This window comes from Aquarana catesbeiana, linkage group LG09 (assembly GCF_042186555.1).
Source record: "Aquarana catesbeiana isolate 2022-GZ linkage group LG09, ASM4218655v1, whole genome shotgun sequence".
NCBI lineage: Eukaryota > Metazoa > Chordata > Amphibia > Anura > Ranidae > Aquarana > Aquarana catesbeiana.
The window spans coordinates 30,633,647-30,648,780 of NC_133332.1; the positions used below are offsets into that span (position 1 = coordinate 30,633,647).

A 15,134-nucleotide genomic window follows, 5' to 3' on the forward strand; every position below is an offset into this window, starting at 1 on the left:
TTCCCAGAAGAGTTGAAGCTGTTATAGCTACAAAGGGTGGGCCAACTCAATATTGAACCCTACAGACTAAGACTGGGATGCCATTAAAGTTTGTGCGTGCGTGTGTGCACATGCTTGTGTGTAAAGGCAAGCCGCCCAATACTTTTGGTAATATAGTGTATACCCTTGCCCTGTGTGAGAAATATCTCAGTAATGTGACATCTTTGTGTGTGTGTGTAAAAATAATAATAATAATTTGTCATTTTTAAAAACTTGTAAAAAAAAAAAAAAAAAATCTTCATGGACTCAACATGCCTCCCTCAGCAATTCCCTTGGGATATCTACTTACCAAAAAGGGGTGATTTGGGGGGGGTATTTGTACTGTCCTGGACTTTTAGCGCCTCAAGAAATGTGATCAGTCAGAAAGTCCGAGCTGCTAAAAAGCTGCATAAATTCAGTGTACATTCCATAGTTTTGTAAATGCTATAACTTTCACACAAACGAATTAATATACACTTATTGGATATTTTTTTTTTTTAACCAAATTCATTGCAGACTAAATTTATAAAGAAATTTGATTTTATTGGATATGTTTTAGAACAGAAAACAGAAAATATTATTGATTTTTTTTTTTTTTTTTTCCCTAAAATTTTCGGTCTTTTTTTCCATTTTATATAATAAAATAATCAAATACCACCAAAAGAAAGCTTATTCATGTGGAAAAAAATATATAAATTTCATTTGGGTACAGTGTTGCATGAAGCGCAATTGTCAGTTAAAAGTAGCGTAGTGCTAAATATTTAAAAAATGCACACTCCACCTTTTTTATGAGTATCATGACGCACTTTATGGACAGGGTGTAGATATTCCCGAACTCCCCATCCTCAAACCACCCCCCCTCTGGAGTTCAGCTTTAATATTCAGCATTGTTTGCCTATCGTAGATTGGACTGACTGGATTTTTTATATTTCACCCCCATCCATCTTCTATGTCTTGGGCGTTGTCCACTCGTTGCTTTGCCTATAATCCCGATCCCTCACCGGCTCTTTGTTGGCGAGCTCTGCCAGGACTTTTGCAGCAATGTGCCGTCATCTTGCCAGGGTTCCCATGTGGTTGTAATCTCCCGCACGTGTGTCGGTTCTCACTGACGCTCTCCATCTGCTGTACAGATTGTGTTTGGCCCAGCGTGTCCTGTTTACTCTCCTTGTTTGTTCTGTTCCTCCCGCTGACGTTCTCTTCCGTGGACAGAGGGATTATCTAACGACTTCTTTCTCTTGCAGGCAATCTGTGCTACGCTACTCATCTCGGCCGCGCCATTCTTCATCCTCTTCCTGATCCCGGTGCAGTCCAACAGCAGCCAACATCAGTCCCTGCTCAAACTACTCCTGAGCTTCGCCTCGGGGGGGCTGCTGGGAGATGCCTTCCTGCACCTTATCCCCCATGCCCTGGGTATGAAGCTCTAATGTCTCTACAGTTCTGTGTGCCACCATGGTGTAGCTTTAAATGAACTTCTGTCTTCCCCCCCACTAGAGCCGCACTCCCATCACCAAGTGGAGGAGGGGCATCATGGGTCACATGAACATGAACACGGACATTCTCACGGTGAGCAGTCATTGCGTTTTTATTGCCCCATCGCAACCAATGGGATCCACATTTTTATTACCAGATGTCGGTTTGCTAATCTAGGTTTGATTTGGACTGTCTGACAATCTCTGTATATCTATATAACTAAAGGCATTAAGTCCTCCAGCACATACAGCCATTAATTCCGGGCTTGTTGTGCCATCATAAGTGCAGCGTATGGAAGCAACGGCTTCTATAGAGGTGGGTTTGGGGACCCAGCAAGACAGTACAACCATACAGGTTATTGTGAAAAGGGACTTAAGCAATCGAAAGGTGCTCCAGCCAAATCAGCATTTGGCACAGTAAAGCCTTTCTAGAACAGAAGGTATTCATGTGTCTCAATCCATCGTATATCCCAAAAATGAAATGAGAACTATCCCTCATTTTAGGGCAGTGCCATACAAAATCGTTCCCTTACAGCCCCTTGGCCAGATGCACATGAAGCACCACTTATTCTTCCAGAGCCATTTATTCTATATTGCCTATAGATCCTACAGGATTATTGGCCATCATCACTGCAGTGTATGGCAACTATGGCTTTTATTGAGTAGTGATTGGCACCCAACAAGATGGTATAACCATACAGGATAGGCTTGGGACTCAACATGATGGTGTAACCATACAGGATAGGCTTGGGACCCAACATGATGGTGTAACCATACAGGATAGGCTTGGGACCCAACATGATGGTGTAACCATACAGGATAGGCTTGGGACCCAACATGATGGTGTAACCATACAGGATAGGCTTGGGACCCAACAAGATGGTGTAACCATACAGGATAGGCTTGGGACCCAACATGATGGTGTAACCATACAGGATAGGCTTGGGACCCAACAAGATGGTGTAACCATACAGGATAGGCTTGGGACCCAACAAGATGGTGTAACCATACAGGATAGGCTTGGGACCCAACATGATGGTGTAACCATACAGGATAGGCTTGGGACCCAACATGATGGTGTAACCATACAGGATAGGCTTGGGACCCAACAAGATGGTGTAACCATACAGGATAGGCTTGGGACCCAACATGATGGTGTAACCATACAGGATAGGCTTGGGACCCAACATGATGGTGTAACCAAACAGGGTAGGCTTGGGACCCAACATGATGGTGTAACCATACAGGGTAGGCTTGGGACCCAACATGATGGTGTAACCATACAGGGTAGGCTTGGGACCCAACATGATGGTGTAACCATACAGGATAGGCTTGGGACCCAACATGATGGTGTAACCATACAGGGTAGGCTTGGGACTAGGGCTGGGGGGAAAAAATCGATTTAAATCTTGAATCGAGTTGAGAGGACAAATCGATTCAAAATTTAAGCAAATCGATTTTTTTTTTTTTTTTTTTTTTCACCGTGCCGGTCCTGAGGAGCTGCGGGCAGGAGTTTTTAGGCGAGGCTGCGGCCTCACCTAAAAACTCCTGCCCGCAGCTCCTCAGAACCAGCGTGGTGTCCAAAAAGGAAAAAAAACTCGATTCGAATTGTGAATCGAGTTTTTGTTTTTTTTTTTAATTTTTGTTTTTTTAAGAAAATTGCAGATTTATTTATTTATTTTTTTCTTAGAAAATCTCCCAGCCCTACTTGGGACCCAACTAGATGGTGTAACCATACAGGATAGGCTTGGGACCCAACATGATGGTGTAACCATACAGGATAGGCTTGGGACCCAACAAGATGGTGTAATCCTACAGGATAAGCTTGGGACCCAACATGATGGTGTAACCATACAGGATAGGTATGGGACCCAACATGATGGTGTAACCATACAGGATAGGTATGGGACCCAACAAGATGGGGGGGGGGGGGTCACTGGCAGAAATATAAACCCGATTAACATTCTCCCATTCTATTCAAAGTAGGCCTTAAAGCAGAACTTAGCCATATCTGAGCACCACAAACTGAAAATGCTGTTTAATTCATTTTTTTCCAGTGAAAATGCAATTCATTTTTAACGTTCTAAGCAAACTTTCCCATCCGGCCATGTCTCTTTGCTTTATTTTGTTGAAAATTCCATTTGAACCCCAACTCAACATTTCAAACTGCAGCCATCTTGAGTAAGGGCAGATGATTCATGCAGCATTCACTTCCTAAAGCTCCCATCTACTCTTAACTCAGGCATGTAGGCAGGAGGGTGTGCTTAGCTGAGAAAGATCCTCCTCCGGTCCTGGGGGCCGGACACGGCCCTTTGCTTGCCTTTATCCGGCCCTTTGGGGCACTATTCCACTGATGCCAAAGACAGGGTACTATTCGCCCCACTGACACAATGGGGTACTATTCTTCCCACTGATACCAGAGATGGGGAGCTGATTCTCCCACTGGCACCAATGATGTAATTTTTTTTTACTCCTGCTGACCACCCAGCCAATGGTATTGTTTACTCCTACCAATGCCAGGGCGTTTTCTACTCCCACTGGCCACAGTCTGGCCCTCCTAAAACTTTGAAGGGCAGTAAACCAGCTCTTTGTTTTGAAAGTTCACAAAGACTCCTGGGATATAGGACATAATTTTGGCCTAGAAAGTAAGAGGAAGAAAAGCGGCGGCACTTCCAGAGAGTAAAAACAGCTTTTTTATTGTAAATAATCCATTAAAAGTGAAAACATGCCAAACACATACCCCATGAAGATTTAGCAAATGCTCTTTACACTTTTGTGCTTAAAGTGTTACTAAACCCACAACAGTAAAATCAGTCTGTAAATGCAGTAAATCCTGTTTGGTATACTCACTGTGGAATCAAGGGGTTAATCCCCTGAATTGTGTAAAAAGGCTGTTTGATCCTGTATGCACAGATCCTCCCCTTCTTGCATTGTCTACAAAGCATGTCTGGATAAGACAGTTACTGGAGTCAGGCTGCACATGCTCAGTTTGGTGTGTATTGCTAGAGCGTTTTTTTTTTTTTTTCCTAGGAGGGTGCATGTGATCAGCACAGGGCCAATCAGCACTGTCCAGACAGAGTTAGGGGTCCTGCATCGAACTCGCAAGGCTGCTATATACTGCTGACGAGAAAATGTATTTAGCAGTTTATAATTACTAAAATAATTGCATTTCCATGTTCTGTGGGAGCCAAGATCAAGTGAATGCAGGGTCCTGGGTTTAGTAACACTTTAATTATTGCTGATAATTTTGGCCTAGGCTGGTAATCAGGAAGCAACGGAAGAAAAAAAAAAAAAAAAAAAGGTTAAAGTAAGTCCCCTTGCGCTGCTTGTAAAAACAGCCGAGCGGCTGCTGAGCCGCATCGGTTATTGCGATAAATGCCGACCGTGCGCTTTAAAGAACAGTAGCGGGGTGATGCATACAGCTGCGGGCATTACCCCGGTACAACCCCTTGAAGCAATATCGGTAACATCGGTCAATTTTTTTTTTTTTTTTTTTACTTCTAAAAAAGTGACTATCGGCCTCCGATAACCGGTCGATCCCTATAAAATACCTTACTGTCTATTTACTAAGACTTGCAGAATAAGGATTATAAATAGTTAAAGCTGATCGTTACTCGGGGCGGACCAGAGCTTTAATATTAAAGGAAGAACAAAAGAAGTCCCGTACTGTGCAACGGGAAGGGAGGAGGGTTGGATGGGGAGGCAACTTGTCATGGAGGATGAAGATCCACTTTTAATGTTGATTGTGAGACTTTAAAGTGTTACTAAACCCAGGACTCTGCATTCACTATATCTGATCTCCCACAGTACACAGAACATGGAAATGCTATTATTTTAGTCAATTATATACTGCTAAATACCTTTTCTCATCAGCAGTATACAGCAGTCTTGTGACTTCTATCAGTGTCTGATTAAAGCTTGTAGGAGGAGTTTTCATTCTCCTCTGACTGTCCTATGGGGCTGCATGACCCCTGACCCTCTCTCTGGACAGTGCTGATTGGCCCTGTGCTGATCACACTCTCCCAAGAAAAAAAAAAAAAAAAACTCTAGCAAGACGCACCAAACTGAACATGTGCAGAGTGCCCCCAAGGCTCTGTCTTATCAGAAGATGGATTGGGAGCAGTGGAAGAAGGGGAGGATCAGAGAAGACTGGATCAGACAGCCTTCTTGCACAATGCAGAGGATTTGCCCTTTAGGTACCACAGTGAGTATAACAAACAGGCTTTACTGCATATACAGACTGATTTTACTGTTGTGGGTTTAGTAACACTTTAATTCCACTTTAATTGTCACAAGAAATATGGTTTGCCAGTCGCAGTCGAAATAAATGGAAGAATTAAATAAAACCAGTAGTAAAATACATATGTAAGCTGGGCGGTGCTGACCACCTGAAAACACTAGTTGCCTGACTGTCCTGTTGGTCCTTTTTGGCTTCAGTACTTTGAGTCGCTGACCCAGGGGAAATGAGAAAATAAGGAGTTTTGTCTTCACTTGCTGCATGCTTGTTGATCAGGGATCAGCACCACAGCCAGGCTACAAGCTCGGTTCAGGAGGAGGTCAGCAATGGTGGGTTACAGATTTACCCCAAAGAAAAAAAACAAAAACAGAACCTAGCTGTGATGTATTTTCTCAGTATTGACTCTCCATGTTTCTGTGTGTTCCTCTGGCAGACCACAGCCACGCCCATATGATGTCCGTCGGCCTCTGGGTGCTGGCAGGAATCATCGCCTTCCTGGTCGTAGAGAAGTTTGTGCGCCACCTTAAAGGAGAGGATGGACATGGCCATAGCCACGGTCACACCCACGGTAAGTCCTGAGCTTCTAGATCACGGCAGCCTCGAGGAACTACAAGTGTCAGCATGCCCTCCCTGCTTTTGTCGCCAATAACAAATTGAAAGTGATTGTAAAGGTTCAAGTTTTATTTTTTAAAATAACAAACATGTCAAAGTTACCTGCAGCCCCGATCCTCCTCTTCTCGGGTCCCCTGCTGGCACCTCTGGCCCCCTAGTATGTGTATGTATGGAAGATGGGTTTTATTTTATTGTAAGCTCCCTGAGGGTAGAGACTGATGTGAATGTACAGTGGAACCTTGGTTAACGAGTAACGCGATTAACGAGCGTTTTGAAAGACGAGCAACTTTTTTTTTTTTAATTCTGACTCGGTTTGCGAGTGTTGTCTCGCAAAACGAGCAGAATTAAAGCTAATGGGGTGTGCAGTACCGCATTTGGCCAGAGGTGCGGGGGCGCCGGTGACACTCGGAACGGTTCGGAGCCGTTCAGAAATGCTCCGTTCCTGAGTGTTTCCGAGTTCAGCTGAGCTGTCCCCGAGTATTTCCGAGTCTCACCGGCGCCCCCCCCCCCCCCCTCCTCTGACCACATGCGGTATTGCATGCAATAGAAGTCAATGTGGAACTAATTATCTTAATTTCCATTGACTTCTATGGGAAACTCGCTTTGATATGCGAGTGCTTTGGATTACAAGCATTCTCCTGGAACGGATTATGCTCGTGATCCAAGGTTTCCACTGTACAATCTTTTTATAATGCAGAAGGCCCTGTTCACACCTGAGACTTTTTCAGCTTGTAAAACGCTCAGCTCTGAAGCTCCAAAACGCCCAACAAGCAAAATCGTAATCAATTCAATGGCTCCTGTTCACATCTGAGCGTTCTGTCGCCTGAAGCAAAATGCCTGTTGCTCAAAAAAGTACACGAGCTTTCTTTTTTTGGCAGATTACAAGTGTTTTTGGCCTCATAGACTTCAATAGAAACACCTGACTGTCAGAAAAACACTCAAAAAGCAGCTCTCCACCCCCTGATTTCCTCTCCCTCTCCTCTCCCTAGTGCTTTCTATTAGCTAAACAAAAACGCCTGAAGCTGTAAAATGCTTGTACTGTAGTACACTTCTAAAACGCTTTAAAAAAAGCTTGTAAAATTTTTTTAAAAAGCCAGTAAATGAATTTGCTCAGGTGTGAATGGAGCATAAATTGTCAGTGCTATAGAAATCGCTGTAAAAAAATATAAATGACGCAGGGATCATTTTCAATTCCCGTTCAAATCCCGAATTTTTTCAGAGATGAAACAGTGCCACCTGCAGGCAGTGTATAGAAACACTTCCCGAGTGCACACAGCAGCAAGCCTCAAAATACCAAAATCCTTGAACGTTCCGTTATGCAAGTTTTTTTTTTTTTTTTTTTTCATTTCATACAAATTTAAAGCGGAAATAAACCCAAAAAAATCAAAAATATAATATATTGCAGCTTACCAATCCTTAGGTGTGGTGGCTGCATTTAGGTTTTTTTTTTTTTTTTTTTTTTTGGCTTTTCTCCTTTTTATTTCACCTGGTGATCTGGCCAGTAACACACTTCCTTTATTGAAGTGTCTGCATTCTGGATGTAGTAGTAAAGCAGACAGCTTTTTAGGGCTGCAACTAATGGTTATTTTCATATTTTCATAATTGATTAGTTGGCCGATTGATATTTTTTCGATTAATTGTAAAAAAATCATAAAAAAAAGTAATATGCCTTATTTTTCGTTTATTCAAAAATAATAATGAAAAAAAACGTAGTGTTACACAGGTCATATACAGGTATCCTGTCATGATGGGGTTTATAGTACAAGAAACCCCCCCAGGAACCAATGATGGGGCACTATCTCCCCCCCCCCCCCCCTCCCAGGAACACCAATGGGACATTATATAATGGGGCACTACACTATTACACTATACTACACTATTACACCCCCCCCCAAGGAAAACCAATGATGGGGCACTAGTCCATCCCCCCCCCCCCACACTTGTGTTGTTAACTTGTCATCACAATGTACTACTAGTGAGTATACAGCCGCTACCTTATATCACGGCTGCTTCTCCTCTCCCTCTCCCCCCCCCGGCGTCCGCGTCATTGGATTTGAATGACAGCAGCAGGAGCCAATGGCTCTGCGCTGCTATCAATCTATTCAATCAAGAGCAGAGAACCCCGGGCAAAGGGCATAGGATGCATTAAGGTGAAAAAACACGAGGGTTTACAACTCCTTTTAAAGAGTAACTTCACTTTTTGATTTCAATGCGTTTTTATTATTATTTTTGGTATAAGCATTTTGGTACAGATCAAACAGTTTGCATTTTGTGTACAGAGAAAGTAAGCCAAATACATGGATCAAAAATAAGACAGACTGGTATCCAATAGACACTGTAAAACGATCAGTGAAGATGTGACGTTTTTACTGGAGCGTATCTCGGATCAATTAGAAGAGTAACTAAACAGTACACAAATCATTGATATCAAAAGTCACGTGACTCCACTTTTTTTGAGAAAAAAAACATTCCCCTCTGAGTGATCTCTGTACATTGCAAGGATTTTAACAAACTTTGTTGCAGATTCCTACCTTTTGTTATTCTGAAGAAATCTCTGTTACTGTGTCCATGTGGAAAACGAATCTAATGGGAGTGGTTTCATAATTATCAATCAGCTGCTGCACCTGCAGGGCTCTAATGAGAAATTTTGCCATATTGCATTTACAGAAAATGACAGCGCTGCAAATTGAAAAGGAAAGGTCATTTTACCCCCTTCCTACTCAGGCCAATTTTCAGCTTGCGCGGTCTTTACAATTGCGCGGTCATGCAACACTGCACCCTAAGCAAGTTTTTTTTTTTTTTTTTTTCACACAAATAAAGCTTTCTTTTGGTGATATTTGATCAACGCTGGGTTTTTGTTTTTTGCTAAACAAACAAAAAAAATGCCGAAAATTTTGAAAAAGAAAAAAATATATATATATTTTTTTTTCATAGTTTGTTAGAAAATTTTGCAAACAGGTAATTTTTCTACTTCACAGATAGGGGGCACTGGTGGGACTGCACTGATAATCGGTGCTGAAGTCCCTTTTAACACAAGCCGTTCATCGGCTTGCTTTCTTTTCTCCTCATGCTAACAGCATGAGGAGTAAAAATCCGATAACCGGCTTGTGTTCACAGCTGTCAGTGGACACATCACATGGTAAAGGACCGCTGTGATTGGCCTTTTACCACGATCAGTGATTAGCTGCGTACTTTGGACTCGGCAGTCACAGTGCACCGCCCGCATGCCGCAGGGGGGGCGTGCTGGAAGTGTGATCACGGTCAATAGACGTTCAATTACAATAGGATTTGTGTCGCAATTGTATACACTATATCAGGGATATGCAATTAGTGGACCTCCAGCTGTTGTAAAACTACAAGTCCCATCATGCCTCTGGGTGTCATGCTTGTGGCTGTCAGAGTGTTGCTATGCATCATGGGACTTGTAGTTCTGCAACAGCTGGAGGTCCGCTAATTGCATATCCCTGCACTATATCATTCTTCTTTTTTTTTTTTTTTTTTCTTTTTTTTTTTTTCCACAAAAGTTGAGTAACCCTTTAAATCTGCAGTAGAAGCCAGTTAGGTTTCAGTTTACTATACTCGTATCGGCTTCCCCGAGTCCTTCCAGATTGCTCTTTATAGTACAAGGTCAGACTGCAGACCTCATATGTTCCCCACTTTGTTACAGCTCCAAAGGAAACCAAGGCCAGTGAATCAAAGGATAAAGAAGATGAGAAATCGGAAGGGAAGGAGGGAGTGAGAAAAAGAAAGACGGAGAATAATGGCGGCAAGAAGGGAAAGGAGGAGAAGCCCCGATCAGGTGATTGCGCTGCTTCTCATTATGTTTTGTACATCTTCCAATGTTCATGAAGTGGCACCAGTCAACTGAGATTAAAGTACTGCCCCTCGGGGTGTATATTTGTGGCAGCATCTCCTGAATGTCTGTACATTAGATTCAGATACTTAGGCTAGTTGAATATAAAAACTTGTATATGTTTTTAATTTCCACATATTTACATTGTTGGTGCTTTTATATCTGTGTAAAGCAAGGCAGAAAAAAGTGCAGGTCCCACCCCTACCCGCCACATAGAACCGCCCCCTCCTAGGTCATGCCCCTACATGCCCCATATAACCGCCCCTACTAGACACCCCCCCTTAAAACCACCCTTTAGAGAACAGGGAACCAAGTATAATTTGGGGGCCTATACTAGAGCTGCACAATTCATCGTTAAGAATCAAAATCGTGATTCTTTTCCCTTCCCGATCTTCAAAATGGCATTTCACGATTCTTTCTAACAAATACTGAGAGTTCTTACAGCTGGGGAAAAAAAAAAAAATTCCAGGCAGCCTTGCAAGTTTTATCACAACATCACCAATAACTATAAACAAAGTAACATTTCTTCTTAGAGCAAAGGAATGAACTTCTGTCTGTAGATGAGGGAAGTTTAACCACTTAATGACTAAACCTTTTTCTAGCACTTGTTGCTTTGAGTTAAAAATCAATATTTATTGCTAGAAAATTACCCCCAAACAGAATATATATATATATATATATATATATATATATATATATATATATATATAGCAGAGACCCTAGAGAATAAAATGGTTGTTGCAATATTTTAAGTCACGCTGTATTTGCGCAGTGGTCTTTCAAACACCATTTTTTTTTTTTTTTTAATACACTTTAATGAATTAAAAAAAAACTAAACAGTAAAGTTAGCCCAATTTTTTTGTATAATGTGAAAGATGTTACGCCGCAAGAATCGTGATCTTTATACTTAGCAAAAAAAAGAAATCGTGATTCTCAATTTTAGCCAAAATCATGCAGCTCTAGCCTATACAAGTAATTTGTATGGAATTTTGTTATTAAAAAGCTTGGCAGTAAATGTGCAAAAAATTTTAAATATCCAGCACTTGTCAAAGTGAGCTCAGAGACACTTCCAGACTTTCAGCATTCTTGTCATATAGTTTGGACATGTATCCGAACATACATGAGCTCATCCCTACTGTACAGCCCTAAGTGCCCATGTGCATGGGCCCTGTGACTTTTTTTTTTTTACTGCAGTAAAAGCAATAGACCCACTACAGCAAGAATAGATCCCTCCAGCATCAATAGACAGCCCCCTCCCCCCCCCATATATTGAGCAAAGAGACAGCCACAGCCCAATAACAGCAAATAGACAGCCTAGTACAACAAAGAGACAGCCAAGCGAAGAGACAGCCACGGCCCAGTCGAGCAACGAGACGGGCCCGGTCGGAAGGTGCCCTAGCGGCGGTAGTGCTCTGGCAGAGGTGCCTCCACGTTTGATCCGTCCACGGCCGACAAGTGCTTTATTACAGGTGGCAGTGCAGCAGGCTTCACAGATTTGGACATGGGAGTGCTCTGGCGGAGGCAGAAATAAAGCCCTGGTGTAAAGTTCATCTTTATAGTCAATGCTCAGCTTTAGGCCTCATGCACAGTGTTTAGCTCCGATGCATCAAGTCCTCTCCTATGTTGAATCAGATTCCTCCCAATCCCCTGCAGAATCACATCTCTACAATATAACCCTTTAAACTGCAGCAGCGATCTTGAGCCTGCCTTCATTTTCTATCTGTGCGACTTAAAATGCAATCAAACCCCTTTCACTTGATCCGGACTGTTCTTGACCCCTTCACCCCCCCCCAGCTATTGGCTTTCTCTACCATTGATTACTTTTGCTCTTCAGCAAGTATGGGTGTGTCAGTCACTGTACTGCTGTTCCTGAGCATTATATTAAAGAACCTATCCTCTGCATTCCTTTAGATGTCCATCTCTGCTGGCTAATAGGTGGTGCACTTTTAGCTGTGCAATCTGCTGATTAGTTGCTGAGTTACTCTGTTAGACTGTAGCAAAACAATCTGCAGAATGCAGCACCCAGTGACCAGCAAGGAAACATGTCTGAAAGGATATCGGGAATTTGTTCTTTCATATAAAGCTTGAGACCGGGTGCTGTGACAGTTACAGGAGCCCGGCGGCCCTTCCCACCATATTCCATTTTACTGTGGAGAAAAGACTAGCAGAATGACCCAGTGGTGACTTATTTCTTTAAAACAAAATATTGGGGGGGGGGGCGATAAGGGAAATGCATGCTGTATGTACTGACACCAGCTTTCATGACACACCTCCCAGGTGTAGGTCTGTGACCGCCTGGGCTCACAATGAGTGGGTTGCATGACATTCAACCTTGTATGGAAGCGCCATCTAGTGGCGGAGTGGACTTTCTGTACAAAACGGTGCCTGATTAAAGTGTAAGTTCACCTTTACAGAAAATCTGCAAGGTGAACTTACAATGGACCCCCAATGGGGATGGGGAAGGGGGTCCAGTGTAAGATTACAGATTTTCTGTAAAGGTGAACTTTAAGGTTGAATAGATCAGTAGAAACGTTTTTACATATTTAGGACTGGCCTGTTTTTTGGTTCCTCTCTATTAAAGTCTGCTTTAACCCTTTCCTTTTGCCCCATACAGATATGACTGTCTCTGGCTACCTCAACCTTGCTGCTGACTTCACCCACAACTTCACAGACGGTTTAGCCATCGGAGCCTCTTTCCTGGTCAACACCAACGTTGGCATTGTTACCACCATCACCATTCTGCTGCACGAGGTGCCCCATGAGATCGGAGACTTCGCCATCCTAGTACAGAGCGGCTGCACCAAGAAGAAGGTTTGTATTGCTAAGCAGGAACAGATTGTACTTCTGCTTCTAATGATTTTCACTTCTCCTTCAATATATATTCTCTTCAGTCTTGCAATGCCTCCTGGGACTTTTAAGTTTTGCAACAGCTGGAGTGTCAAGGTTGCCTACCCCTGGTCTAAATCTAACTATGGGAAGAACAGCAGCAGCAGCTAAATGCATGTGTTTACCAACCTCCACCAGCACAGCACATGTATTGGTAGACGTCCCTTTGGATGTGAAGTATTGGAGCTGTATAATATACATGGAACTGTAATATAGGCAGCTGATGAGAACCGCTTGGTAAAAGTATAAAGGCTTCTCATGGTAGTGGCGTCACTATGGGGGTGCAGACCGCACCCGGGTGACACCTCCCCGTTGTCCGCTGCGGTCCTGGGAAGGCCTGGATCCTTAGCTGAGACGAGCCACCATGTTTCCGGAGTCCAACCCCCATTCATCCCTATAGGGGGAGCCGAAAAGATGGTGTTCTATCGAGACATGCCTCCCGTCGCAAAATGCCCCCGATGGACCTGCGCAGTACCAAACGTCACTCCAGCTGATATCTTGATCAGCTGGCGTGACGTCAACACAGCGCATGCGCAGATCGTCTGAGGCATTATCTGACGCTATGCAAACAGCGGGGGAACGTAGTTCTCAGATTGAGCCTCGCTGTTGTGGGGCGGGTTGTGTGTATGTGTGCTGCAACCCGCCCTCAGACACAGGCAAAACGCGACGTTCGACACACCGAACCCGCACTGTAGCACACACAAAACCCGCCCCGCAACAGCGAGGCACAATCTGAGAAGTACGTTCTCCCTCCACTGTTTGCATAGCTTTGAATACTGCCCGTCGAATACTGTCTCCAGACAAAAATACCTCAGACGATCTGGGCATGCGCCGTGTTGACGTCACGCCAGCGGATCAACATATAAGCTAGAGTGACGTTTGGTACTGCGCATGCGCAGATCCATCGTGGGCATTTTTTTTGACGGGAGGCATTTCTTAGAACAGCGGCACCCATGAAGCAGGGACAGGAGGCAGAGACTCGGGGTAAAAGTGTTTGAATGTTAAAAGTGTTTGAATATATTCCCAATAGTAAGAGAATGTTTGGTAACCGGATTAGTGATTGTTTTATGATCAGAGGATCGCAGCCATAATAGATTAGAAATAGCAGGTCAATATCTATTGACTCCACAGTGGGATTTCAGAGGTTGCATGGTATTTAGTTATTTGTGCCAGATGGGGCGCATAATAATAGGTAGATTAGGAAATCCGAGACCACCTTTTACATTTTGGAAGGTAAGAGAGTATGATTAGGTAAATGGGGTTTTGAAGAGCCCCAAAGAAACTTTGTTATTTTAGTCTGCCATATTCTGAAAAAAAAAAAGTACGCCGAGGCAGAGGTGGGCAGAACCCAGAAAAGATGAAGGATTTTGGGTAATAAAGTCATTTTAATAATGTTCATTTTACCTATCCTGGATATGGGGAGAGAAGACTGCCAGAGCCCTTTTTCAAGCCCGCAAATGAATTTTGAGGCACTGGAAGTCTACAGAACCTCCCACAGTGAAGGAATGGATTACTCAAATGTACCAGCCAACTTGAGAAGTTCATTTACCAACACAGACCTAGCAGGGAGAAATTAAATAAATTATGGTGCTCGTGGCTTTAGCCCCGTTGGACCTTGTTCTGGACCGTATACTTTAATAGCTGAGAGGATACCAAACTCTGATTGGTGGTCTCATAGCTGTGGTTTTACAGCAATACTTTATTGTAATTTTTGGGAGATTGACTGTATAAGTAAGCTGAAAATGACTGTATGTCGTGTGGTGCTTATTGTTTCAAACACACGAATGTTACTACTGGCAGTCTTCCATATCCTCATTCACTGCCTTTTAGGCCTCATGCACACTGGACGTTTTTGGATGTTTTTACAGCAGCGGTTTTTGGCTGTAGACGTTTTTTTTTTTTTTTTCTACAGTCATTAAACTCTCCATCATGTTATCCTATGTGTCCATGCACGCATAGGCTGTTATCAGCAGTTTTGGGCAGTGGCGTTTTTGAGCAGTAAAAAAAACCCAAAACTAGTGAGTTCTGAGAGATGTTTTTCAGCTGTAAAAACGCTCTA

At 43.1% G+C, this 15,134-nt stretch overlaps 1 protein-coding gene across 4 annotated transcripts in view; it reads left to right on the forward strand.

The window, feature by feature from the left end:
* Positions 1-15,134, forward strand: part of SLC39A7 (solute carrier family 39 member 7) — a 30,722-nt gene that overhangs the window by 9,054 nt on the left and 6,534 nt on the right. For all 4 annotated transcript variants that reach the window (XM_073598193.1, XM_073598194.1, XM_073598195.1 and 1 more), the window contains 5 exons: positions 1,260-1,428; positions 1,510-1,581; positions 6,158-6,292; positions 10,004-10,135; positions 12,804-13,000. In XM_073598193.1, the coding sequence (XP_073454294.1) occupies positions 1,260-1,428; positions 1,510-1,581; positions 6,158-6,292; positions 10,004-10,135; positions 12,804-13,000 (705 nt within the window). The remainder of the gene's footprint in view (positions 1-1,259; positions 1,429-1,509; positions 1,582-6,157; positions 6,293-10,003; positions 10,136-12,803; positions 13,001-15,134) is intronic.